General features: G+C 33.0%; 2 protein-coding genes across 2 annotated transcripts in view; one reads left to right on the top strand and one right to left on the bottom strand.

Annotated features, from left to right (window-relative positions):
* Window positions 1-13,037, bottom strand: part of LOC129801756 (polypeptide N-acetylgalactosaminyltransferase 1) — a 61,484-nt gene that overhangs the window by 31,555 nt on the left and 16,892 nt on the right. The window lies entirely within an intron of this gene.
* LOC129801758 (homeobox protein unplugged) lies at window positions 77-11,502 on the top strand. The gene is made up of 3 exons (XM_055847061.1): window positions 77-1,073; window positions 10,744-10,997; window positions 11,078-11,502. Exons 1-3 carry the CDS (start codon window positions 461-463, stop codon window positions 11,366-11,368), a joined length of 1,158 nt encoding a protein of 385 aa, XP_055703036.1. The 5' UTR covers window positions 77-460; the 3' UTR covers window positions 11,369-11,502.

Raw genomic sequence — 13,037 nt, 5'->3', positions numbered from 1 at the left:
GTCACATTTTCTATAAATTCTCGTAGAATAGTTTATAGTTTATGATGAGAGAACCTACAAAACAAGAGATGGTTTGTTAGGAAAAACCAAACCCTTTCTGTTCCAAAATTGCATTTAAGTTAGAATAGGAGAGCTGTGAAATCGAATCCTTGTCTACTCTGCTGAGGAGAAAAAAGGCAAGAAGCTGTTCATCATGTGTGTCGTTGAGGAAGCCATCGAGCCACACAACATAGTCAGTTTCAATTGAACAGTGGTCTGTGACAGACGTTCTAGTCAATTTTTTTTCATAATACTCCGTCGGAAACTATTCATGAGCGAAAGAGTCAATAAGGAAATTTTACAAAAAAATAAACATAAAAAAGTGAATAAATAATTATGTGAACTCGTGATTTTATGAGATATCGATATACAGTTTGTGGCATCAAAGGACGAAATATTAAAGGAGTACATTTTAAAAAAGATGGAAGAGTCTCCGTCGGCCGTAGAAAATCCTACGAGAGATACGAAAATCACGCGGATACCTAAACCCTTCTCCATTGAGAGTCTTATTGCTACAACACCATCATCCTTTACAACATATCCAGACACATCTATCGAGTCACATTCAAATCTGACACCTTTACACCCACCTTCGACACTCGCTTTGCCCAACTTTCCCCTTTATAGCCACCCATGGTTGGGTTACCTGACCCAGCACTTCCTAGATGGATCCACCGAAACCTCTGTGTCGAGAGAAAAATTATCAGAAATGTTCCTTGATCCACGATATGCCCTGCTTAATGCTGCAGCAACAGATCGTGAAAAATTGGCACAGTGTTTTGTAAATAATATTAATAAATCCCCATCAATCAACGACTCCAGGGATAGGGTATCAGATATTTTGATATCTGATTATTCATCCTTTTCCGCAAGTGACAATATAAATAAATTTTCTGATGATCGACGCATATCTATGCAAGTATTTTCATCAAAAGTAGAGGATCCCGAAAAAGCAGGAGTAGATGTTGAGAGCACAGATTCTTGTAGTGATTTAAGCATGACAATGTCACCTGATGGAAGTCATAAGAACAGAGGTAAAGTTTTTGTTTTTTTTTTTTTTTTAACTTCAATGTCAATTGGACAAGAGAAATATTCTAGTACACATATTGTCGATTTAATCAGCAAATCATTGAATTATTGGGTTAACAAGCTTAGGAACTTAAAATTAATCGTTTAATAGATATCTTGATTAATCTTGAATAAAAAAAAAGAATATAAAAATTATAATTTCATTTTATTCCCAATTTCCCTACCTTCCGTTTGAGAAAAATATCTTGCATTGTCATTAAACTCAGAATGAGTTAAGAATATTCAAAGTTCGTTTATGAACACCTGTACAAAATTACTGGACCTTACTAGAAATTCATCGTAAATCAATTAAAGTTAATCGTTTATCAAAAGGGTTTCTTCAATAGCCCTAAAGACCACTATCTTCATCGAGATGTGCATAATAAATTTGTTAGCGGTATAACATAAGTCATAAGTTGTAATTGGTGATTTGCTCACACCCTCAATAATACCGTGATGACTTTCTTTCACTTAATTAAGAAACATCCGGAATCTAAGCACGAATTGAACAATTCTCGCTTTCTTAATAGAAAAATTCTTTTCATCTACTGCTTCTTCCGTCCTTTTGATTTTTGGCGCTCATTGGGAAAGTTTACTACAAACAAGGCTCAAACAAATTCAAAAATTTAAGATATTTAAAGAATTTTAATTGAGATATTTGTTTGTTTTTCAGATAAGCATGCATGAATGTTAAAGTTGTATAGAGAACAAAATTCATTAACATTTTTTCAAGACTTGTTGGCAGACTTGTCAAGAAATCGACTTCTTTTACAATATGAAGAAAATAATTTTGATTGTTAGATTAATTTCATAGTACACCAAATGGTCCTTGTAATGAAATTGAACGAGAAGAAATTATGAAGTAACAAACCCTCCAACAATTAATTCAACCACTGGCAGTTTCTAAATTCCATTTAAATGTCTCTAGGGAACAAATGATACCCTCAAAAGCGTGTCGTCATAATATTTCTGACGGCGAATTTGTTTTGTATGATAACCTAAAGTGATTTTTCTCGTCACAACTAAGGGGTATTTCAATCTATAGGGGAGAATAGGGAATTTAAGAGATTTTTAGTTTGACTTTAACGTATTCAAACAAGTTTATTAATCGTTCAGATGTTCTTTTTTAATTATTGTCTAAAACGATAGATAATTTTGAAGCATACACTGGCAAAAAAGGTAAATCATTTTGATCCATTCGCGATCCTTTTGGTGAATCAAATATGATCCATCATTTCAAATGTTTCATTTCCATCCTTTTTTGAAAGATCATTTTGATCCATTGCAAAAGAATCAAATTTTGATACTTTGAATGGTTCACTTTGAGGACCTTTTCAATGGATCAGTGAGTGATACTCTAAAATAGATCAAATGGAACTTTTAAAATGATGATTTTTTAATCTTTTTTTTTAATGTAATGCATTTGTCTTTTAAAACAAATTAAAAGAGAAACATATTATTATTGTCCTGCAAATTAATTTTTTATTCTTATATGTTTTTACCATTTACAGTTATTACATCAATTTTTTTTACTCGTTAATACATTTTTGACAAGAAAAAAAGAAAAAACTCTGAAATATTTCTAGATGTGCGCTTCTAAATATTCTAAAGTGAGAACGTAGACAAAAAAAAAAACACATTTTACACAATGAAAATCTAAGGATTTTTTTCACTATTTAATCAACAGAAAGTTCGCTCTTTCAAGAGATCTCTTTCCGGGGGTGGAACACCGAAAAAATTACTTAGAATTGTACAAATCCGTGCAACTGTGAATTGTTCTATTTTTCACTTTTTTTAACTCACTTTTGGCAAATTTTTCACGTTTTCACAAATCTCTAAACTTAAACCTTTTTTACCTACAACATTATAATTTGAAGAAAAGCCCAATGAATATCTAAAAGGACACAAATTCCACGACAAGAGCACCCCGTTTATTTATGAGCTCAGCGAGTCTCAGTGACTGTCACTGACGTCACTAAAAGTGGCTTGATTATCCAAGTGATCCATTCAAATGTATCCCCGTCAAATCATTGCTCTACCTGCCGATTTTACTCGGAGGTTTTTTGAATTTTAACGGTATATTCTAGTACATTCAGAGAAAATCTGCAGATTCTCGGCAGAATTTCTCCCTAGAAAATTTGCATAACCTCCATTACTTCACAAAAATATTGTTGATTTATGAAAAAACTGTAGAAGTTATAAAATAAAAAATGGTTAATATAGGCCCATCCACTTTTTTGGTTTTGGCAACTATTTGAAAAAGATAAGCTATATCGGATGCAATATCCATTACTCTTTTGGTAATTACAACCATTGTTAATTGTTTTCACAACCAGATTTAATGCTTAAATGGCTAAATTTATGGTCCTCAGAACCATACACTCTAGTTAAGAAAACCCTTAAGTCTGGCTGTGAAAATAATTAAGGATGGTTGTGATTACCAGGAGGGTAGGTAAATTTATAGTTTTCCTATTAGAGGACTCTTCTCTTTTATATTTTTTGTCTTTTTCATTCAAAATTAACTTGGAATATTTTCTGCGAAATTATTTATCAACTTAGTTGAAATTGTAATCACAATTTTCACGTTCTATATTATATATAGAAATTATGCAACCATATGCTGTCTATACTACAGAATGAACAAATAGGTCTATTAATATTAAATATATTACCGACCGAAAATCGGAATTTTTTGGTCAACTGTGCCAGAATTTTCTTTAAAAATATTTTTTTTCTTGAGGAAATATTCTGCTTAGATTTATATAATTACTAATTTTATTATTAAAAATATGTGTTTTTTTCTTTTCAAAAAGTATATTTTCTTCAGTTTTTGCAATAAAATGTTAAGATTTAAAATAACCGTCCCTGACGCAGCCATTTAAGTGATTGCATACATGCAATATTACAGCTATTGTAATTGATCTCGAAACAGCAATTTGATATTCTTTTTACATATTTATCATAAATATGTTTGGAAAGCCATAAAAAAGTATTCCATAAAGTTGTGGCATATTACTCCAACTCTGTAATTTTTTAATGCTTATAAAAATAAATAATTAAAATGAAATTGTCTAATAATAAATATTATATTCAAAGAACCCCAATTATTTTTTTTAAATAAAATTAGGTGAGATTCTTAATAATCTCACCTACTATAATCGTAACAAAATTTCATGTCGTCCGATCGAGCTCAAATTTGGCCAAAATGTGTTTCATCACTTCCTGATCACGAATATATATGTGGCTAATTTACGTTCCAGGCCGGCCGGCCGGCCGCTCTTTGGAGCTTAATAGCTCCTAAACTAAAAGAGATATCGACTTGCGGTTTTCGGCAAAGGTTATATGTCGGGTGAAAATTGCAATTTGGTGTATTGACCCCCCACCCCCCACCCCTCCTTCCGCCATTTTGAATACCCATATTTTTTTGTTTTCTCAAAAGCTCAGCCCCTATGGCAGTGATCGGGTTCAAATTTTAGTATATTATAGCTGGGCCTTAAGGCTTTCCATCAATACCAAACTTAAGGTCCCCTGACCCCCCTGACCCGAGCTATAAGGGTCCAAAATAAAATTCTTAAAATGGTCATAACTCCGGTTCTAATTGTCAGAATTCAAAAAGTGAGGGCTTTTTGGAAAGCTCTCGTAAAATGCCACTTCCCCTTCTAACATTGCAAGTTCATAAAACCACAGCCAGGGGCGCTATTTTTAAAAAGAGAATTTTTTAATTTTCTAAGTTAAATAACTCAAAAATTCCTTTGTGCATCGGGCTGAAATTTTAGTATGTTGTAGCCGCTGATTGTATCAAACAAAAAAATACTTAAGTCGATCCATAACCCCTGACCCGAGCTATATTGGGTCAAAGTTCGAATATTGACCGGCCTCTATCTCCGGTTCTAATTAACATATCGACCTAAATTTTGGCTTTTTGGTTTCGTCTCGATGAGCACTTTCAGATGGAAGTTCAAAAAGTCACTACAGGTGGCGCTGCGATACCGTCAAAATTCATCAAACTTCAAACTCATTTTTCTCAACGGACAGAATGGATAAACAGCGCGAAATCATTTCTCAGAAATTGTCTAAAACAAGAAGACATATTGAAAAAAAATGTTCCCCGGGGAGTGGGAAGTGGTTATTTTGGGGGTGAAAAAATCGAGGGATTATATTTAATTCAATATAAAAATTAGCCAGCAAACGATTTATCCTTTGCGTATAATTTGTGAAAAACATGTTTGAATCATAGCTGATAAATATTTCAATGAATAGGAAGAAAGTAACTTGCTTTGAATAAATGTAGTAATTTACTCAATATTCTTTTTAAGGAAAACAATAACACTACACCGTCAAATTCTACCTCTGAATAATTATGCCCCGGTCTCCTCTAATGAAAAAATGTAAAGGAAATTTTATTTATGTTATATATCGCTCCTTGGAAATTACAAAGGGTCAACTCATTTTTTTGCGATTTTGAGGTTCTAATGCACTTAGAAAGACAATTTAATAAATTTTCAGATGATATAAGTCATTAAATTTCGTTATTAGAAAAGTTTTTCAAAATTTTAATCTTTTTGATTACTTGCATAATTTTGTTAAATTGAGATACTTATGTACACAAAGTTGAATCTTTCATGCTGTCTCCTGAAAAATGGCCGAAAATTAGTTGACCCCTTGTAATTTCCAAGGAGCGATATAATGGTTATATAATTAATGCACTAGGAGGAAAATTTAAATAATGTTTACAACAAATTTTTCAAAAAAAAATGTATAATAATCTCAGCTTAACCATCATTTTATGATTTTAATGCTATTATTTAATTTACAATTTCCTCACTACTTAAAAAGTTTTTTGTATTATAATCCGAAAATCTCTGCTCTTCCCTGTAGTATAAAAAATTTCATAATTTTGAATTACTTTTGTCTATATCTACTGTGTTTCTGTATTCCTAATTTTTACTCAGAATTTTCTGTAAGATATATAATTCAGGATTGACGACACTGAATAAGAATTTTAAAAATGCATTTTCATACAGATGTGAATGGATCAGAGAATTTTTGTGGTGTGACTTATCAAATGAATAGAGGGGGTTATTTAAAACGTGCCACAGGCCTTTTTGTTGATTTTTCTACCCTCTTTATAAAGCAGTAAAAAGAGGATTACACGAACATTTGAACATTTATAGAATTAAGTATGAGGAGAGAGCATGAATTAAACTATTATCATTTTTTGTCTTCATTATATAGTGTATATATTATATTATGTTATATTATATATATTATTACGAGAACATAACGAGATAACGAGATAACGATATTACAAGATAACAGCGCCATAGTGAGTACGGCTAATATATTAGATGAGTTCATATATTCTGTCAGTGGAAGAGGTCGAAAGTTTGGAGTGGTATATCTCAGCTCCTGATGAACATAATTGGATGGGTGAACTATTGTTGGAAAGCTTGGTTCTTTAGCTTTTAGAATCTGGTATACTTAATCTGCTATGGATAAACCATGGTCATCCAGAACCATTTATGTCGAAGAAGACACTTTTTGCAACGTCTTTTTTGACCATCCACTGCTGGGACCAGGAGTGACCCACAATTCTCGCACTTGGACTGTTCGTTAGAGGAACTCAAAGGGTATAATTCGTAGAAGAAACTTTTTTTTTGGACATCTTACTATTTTTTATTCATCGACTTTTGCAAGAATTTTGAAGTGTTAAACGCAAGGAAAAAGTTACTGAAATCCTAAAAGAGTGGTTTCTGGAGGGGAAGGATAGACGTGGGGATGAAATTTATGTGATATTTGGATTCCTTGGATCAACTTATGGGGGAGTACTTAGAACAGTCCAAGTCGATATCTTCATTAGTTTGTCCAGAAAATGAGATAGAAGGATTTCTGTCATTTTTTTCTATGCGTGTAAAATGTTAAAATTCTTGTAAAAGTCGATGAATAAAAAAAAGTAAGATGTCAAAAAAAAAAGTTTCTTCAACAAATTGTACCATTTGAGTTCCTCTAACGAACAGTCCATGTGCGAGAAAAGTGGGTCATTCCGGGTTCCAGAAGTAGATGGCCAAAAAAGACGTTGCAAAATGTGTTTTCTTCGACATAAATGGTTCTGGATGACCATGGTTTATTCATAGCAGATTAAGTATACCAGATTCTAAAAGTTTATGAACCAAGCTTTCCAACAATAGTTCACTCATCCAAATATGTTCATCAGGAGCTGAGATATACCACTCCAAACTTTCGACCTCTTCTACTGACAGAATATATGAACTCATCCAATATTTCATTATATTATATATAGTGGCGGCCTAAACAATAAGACCACCCCTGCAAAACCTATTTTTTTATTTCTTTTCTTTTTTATTTGGTGGTTGATTTTTGTCCATCCAAATTCAATCAACCGACAAATAAGAAAGAACAGTGTTATTGCAAAAGAAAAATTTTAATTTATTTAAATATTGTTAAAAATTATCGTGAAGTTTCATAAGTCATATGTATGTAACCCAGTATCCCATGTACACAAAAAAGGATCATTCCTGTCACCAAAAGATAAAGTTCCAGAAGAAGCTAGACATTTTCGTTCACTGAAAAAGTGCGTAGACGTAGAGCACCGAAGGCTCTGGGAAGAAATGAATTTTTATACTGGGTTCAATTTTCTCCCATCCGACGACTACCGTATTATCCCTTTAAATTGGAATTATTTTATTCACTTTATTATAAAATTATATAATATTCATACAGTGTGTGTTTAATTTGCACCACAATTTTAATCTGACATATGTTCTGCTTTCTCCTGAGTACAGTGGCGGCCAAAATAATAGAATCGCTTTGCAAAGCTTATATATTTTTTCTTTTGTATTTTTTCCAATTCGTTTCCAAGTTGTTGTTGTTCCGAAGTAAAAATATTCAAATTATTAGAATAGTAGAATAAGGGTTATTTGACCGCTAATGGTCTCTATTTTACACAGAATACGTCAATAATGAAATTCAGTTCGGCGAAAATAAAATGGAAAACTGTCATTTATGGTTACTAAACATGGCTTTATTTAAACTTATTCGAATTATAGACCACATTCTTTAATTTAAATGAAAGTGGTCCTATCGTGTTGTTCAAACCAAACTTCACTATTCATGTGATTGATGTATTTTGTGAAAAATAGAGACCTCTAGCGGCTAAAACAATACTTATTGGACGTAAGGTAATTATTTTGAACGTTTCTATATCAAAATTATTTCAACGAATTTGAATAAACAAAAATGCTAAAGGTAAAATAGTGGTCTTTGCTGAGCTGATTCTATTATTTTGGCAGCCATTGTATATATTAATATGTCTATACTAAAATTGTTTTCAAAATTAAAAATTATTTTTTTTTTATTTGTAACTTCTTGCTTCAATATCTTATTTGTATTGGTCGATTTAAAGATTTTGTCGATTATATTTTGTATTAGATGTATATTATTAATCTAACCTGCCAAGGGATAATATTTTGGTAGAATTTCGGAACTCTTCTTTGATGTTTATAGGTCTATTCGTTCATAGTAGAATTATAGACCAAACGGTTAGAAAATAAAACGATTTGGATTTTCAGTAAGCTTCTGATTATTTGTCCTTTGCGAAGGAGGAAATAGTTTTCTTTGACCTAAATTTAACGAAAAAAATAAAACCGACAAATCACAAACAATGAAACGTCTTATATCAGCTACCTTGGAAAATCCAACAACTTAAAGTTTTTTTTTTACTTCTATGGTTAGTCTTTGGCGGGTGAGATCCCTGACTCGACTCTCAAAGTGGTGAGTTTGAGTCCCATCCGATGCAAACAATTAAATGTTTATAAATAGATATTTCCACATGGAATAAAACTCAATAAAAATGTACAACTCCGGGAACACGGAAGAAGCAACCATACACTAACTTTGCAGACTTAGAAGATTCTTTCAACACGGAATCAACAACAATATAACGTGATTAGATTGTAACAAAGTATCCCGATACGATTAATAATTAACCTCTATGGATGGAACCAATGGTACGGACAAAAACCAACTAAAAAATTTTCTGGCAACAATGAACGATTATTTTTCAGTAATGAAAAATATTATATATGAGTATTGTGTTTCTAGAAGGGTTTTGTTTAAAAAATTGGACATATAAAAAATAATGAAATTTATTTATCAATCTGAGACTTTGAAAATTATTTACCTTTGTACTTAAATATTTACTATAAAAAATAGTTATAGATTTGCAAAAAAATATAGATTCTTGCAATCTTTTATTTTGCGATTGTGTATAAAACATTAGGAAAAAATAAATTTATTAAAATATTTTCTCTATGGGTCACCGGTGAACCAATCATATTCAAAGGATTAACACTATATTTATTTTTCCTACACTCTGTTCATGACTATCGGAAACGTAATTCTGCGATATTTAAAAGAAAACCGTTGCACGTATTTTTTTTTTAAATTTCCAGATATGTTTTAGTTCAGAAGTTATATATGTGCACAATTAGGTACTAATCAATTAGAAGCAGTATGGATTCACTAGGAATGACTTGGAATTCCTGAAAAGTCTGAGCCGGTAATAACACAGCTATGAAACAATACTTAATTTTTATCTGACAAACAAATATAAATAATACATCTATATCAATCAGTTGTCTAAGTGCTCGATTTTCGTTTGAACCTCAATTTTGAGGTAAAAAAAACAATCTGAGAGAAAAGTTGTACATGGATGAAAATGTAGCTAATAAAATTCTCTATCAAACCCACTAAACAGCTTGTTAGAGACAGTCCTAGTTTTCGAGATATTTTTGATTAAAGTTGCTAAAAAGTTCGATTTTTCCATTTTTTCTGACATATATGAGACTACAGCGCCACTGGTGTCAGTTTTACGAACTCCATCTGTACAAATGATTATCGGGCATATAAAGAAGAACAAATGTTCCCATATTAAGAAATAAATCGGTTCAGCAGAATCGGAGATATAGGCACCCAAGTATCAAAAAACAGCAAAAACGGTTTTGCCTAGATTCTAGGCGCAAAAACCAAATGAAATCAAAATGATAAGTATTTTCGTAAATCATCCCAATAAGCAAAAGTTGGCCAATCGACGAAATTAAATCGAAATCTCTGAGTCTGTCAAGCGTATTTCGGCAATATTTTGTCAAATTTTCGAATTGGTCAGATAATGCTCTTTGGGATATGACTCTAGCAATAGAAAAAATAGCATGAGAACCCAGGGAAAAAATCATCGTTGCACAGTGTTATTGTACGCATAAGTTGAACTACTAATCAACTTTCTTCACTAAATGAATTAATGAGCAACAAATTTAAAAAAAGGTATCAAAATTATGAATTCAAGCATTACACAAAGCCGGGATGCTTTGCTACCTTTTTTTTAGGACGCCACACACAATTTCTATGTGATTTGTTTATGCTGAATGTGCGGTAAATTCGCAAGAGACCAATGTTGTGTTGGCATCAATTGACTTAAGCAATTAGATTTAAATGCAATAGACGTGAAATGCATAACAATATATTTCTTGGTAATTTTCTGTTAACGCTTAAATTTTAAACAAATTGATGGAAGCGAGATTATTTTAAAATATTTACAATTACCATTTTTATATACTTCAGATCTTTATCCGTCCGATTCGGAATGCTCTGAGGATGGTAATATGAGTTTAAGTACGTCCTCTGCACGTCATGCAGGAAATGCCGATGGAGCAAAGCAATCTACATGTGGAAATTCATCGAAATCTCGGCGAAGACGAACTGCTTTTACTTCAGAGCAGTTATTAGAATTAGAACGAGAATTTCATGCCAAAAAGTACCTTAGTCTTACTGAAAGAAGTCAAATTGCGACAACTCTTAAACTGAGTGAAGTTCAGGTGAGAAAGCACCTCATTAATTTTGCCTTTTTTTTAATATTTAGTAAAAACTTAGAAACTATCCTTTGTTGGATTTTCAGGTGAAAATTTGGTTCCAAAATCGACGAGCCAAGTGGAAAAGAGTCAAAGCTGGATTGACATCCCATGGACTTAATCGTGGATCGTCCGGTAGTACATCAGGATCCACCAACAAAATTGTTGTTCCCATTCCTGTCCACGTAAACCGTTTTGCTGTGCGATCACAACATCAGCATATGGAGAAAATGGGCCTCAGTGGACCAAAACCAGACCTAAGGAAAAATCCCTCAATTGATGTGAGTGGCTTTGAACGTTTCAATATGGAAATGGGAATGAAGCAGAAAAATTTTTAATTTATAAAATTTTCACATTAGTAATATGAATATAAAAGAAAAAATCTATTTGAAGAAAATATGAGTACAGTACTATCATAAAAGTGTAGAGAATTTATTTGCACTAATAAATATAAGATTTTTTCAGAAAAGTATGGCAAGTAGACTAATTTTCAATAAAGTATAATGTTTTTCTGCTGAGGAAATCTTAACAAATACAAAAGTGAGAAAATCACACTGGAATATCATCCACTTAAAGTCAATGTGCTGAAACGAATTTACCAATTTCACGCGCCAAATTTGCTTGTGCCTCTTTTGAGCCTCCTCTGGGATTTTGAGGGGTTTTTTGTCATACAATTTGTCGTCCTTATGGTAGCATTCTATGTGTTCTCTTTCACTCTCCCTATAAGAAATGGATCCAGCCACGGATGACAGACCGGATATTTCCATGAGTGCCCATGGAAATAACCACTGGAGATCCCTTAGCTTTCCACCTGGATTCTTACCCCTGGTGTTCCGCATGGAATAAGGACGGAAATTTCCCTTTATATGGGTGGAAAACACCAGGGTTAATCCAGTGGTTTTCCCTTTGAGATATACCACGGGTAGACTCCCATGGAATCCGTGCGGAATACCAGTGGAAATTTCCAGCAGCAATATCCAGTGGTAGTCCATGGGGTTTCCCAAGGGATTTTTCAGTGATACCCCCGGAAATTTCCACTGGTAATCCTCTGGTTTTCCACCATGGTTATATGAGTGGAATGACAGTGGAAATTTCCAGGGTGATGAGTGGATATCACCATGGGTAGTCCAAGGGTTTTCCCGTAGAAAGTTCCAGTGGAAAATTCCATCTTTCAGATGGAAAATCCCAAAGGAATTCATGTGGAATACCAGTGGAATATTCCAGTGTAAACATCCAATGGAAGACCCTTGGTTCTCCCACGGTTATATACACTCATACACATGGTAATATCCACTGGTAATCCTGTGGTTTCTCACCACGGTTATATGAGTGAAACAACAGTGAAATTTTCCCTGGTGATGGATGGAAATCACCATGGGCACTCCGAAGGTTTTCCCATAGAAACTTCAAAGTGGTGAATTCCTACTTCCAGGTGGAAAATTCCAGAAGAATTTGTGTGGAGCACCATGGAAAGTTCCAGTGTTCTATTTTATTAAAAAAAAAAAGATTTCACTCTGCGATATGTCTATTTTAATATTAATCGAAAGAATTTATCACAACGGTCTCTGTATTTCAAATGTAATCGACGAGTCGATGATGCGTTCGATGAGTAAATAACGCCATTTCAGCGCACGCGCATTGCTCACGGATTTTTCTGGAAGTCGTGGTGAATTGGTTCTTGTGCAGTTATTTGTGAAAAAATACAATTAAAACTTTGAAAAACCAGTGACAAAAGTGTGCGGGATGAACAATAGAACTAGTTAAATAAAGTGACACGGTTTTCAATGCGAAATAAAGAAATTTAGTGCGCGAAACACAAAAAAATCATCTTCTCCGTCTCATTCTTTGTGTTGACAAGGTAAGACGCCATTTAGAAAAGAAAATACCGTCAAATCAACTTTGAGTCACAAGTTTTTCTTGAATATTTTCCAAATTAGTTGAGATATTTGAATATCCAGTGGGTAATACCGCCACCGAGGCTGGTAGATACCCATGGAAACTGCGTGA

The sequence above is a fragment of the Phlebotomus papatasi genome, chromosome 2, assembly GCF_024763615.1.
Source record: "Phlebotomus papatasi isolate M1 chromosome 2, Ppap_2.1, whole genome shotgun sequence".
Lineage (NCBI taxonomy): Eukaryota > Metazoa > Arthropoda > Insecta > Diptera > Psychodidae > Phlebotomus > Phlebotomus papatasi.
The sequence above is the reverse complement of the archived record's forward strand: the minus strand, read 5'-3'. Positions and strand labels throughout refer to the sequence as shown.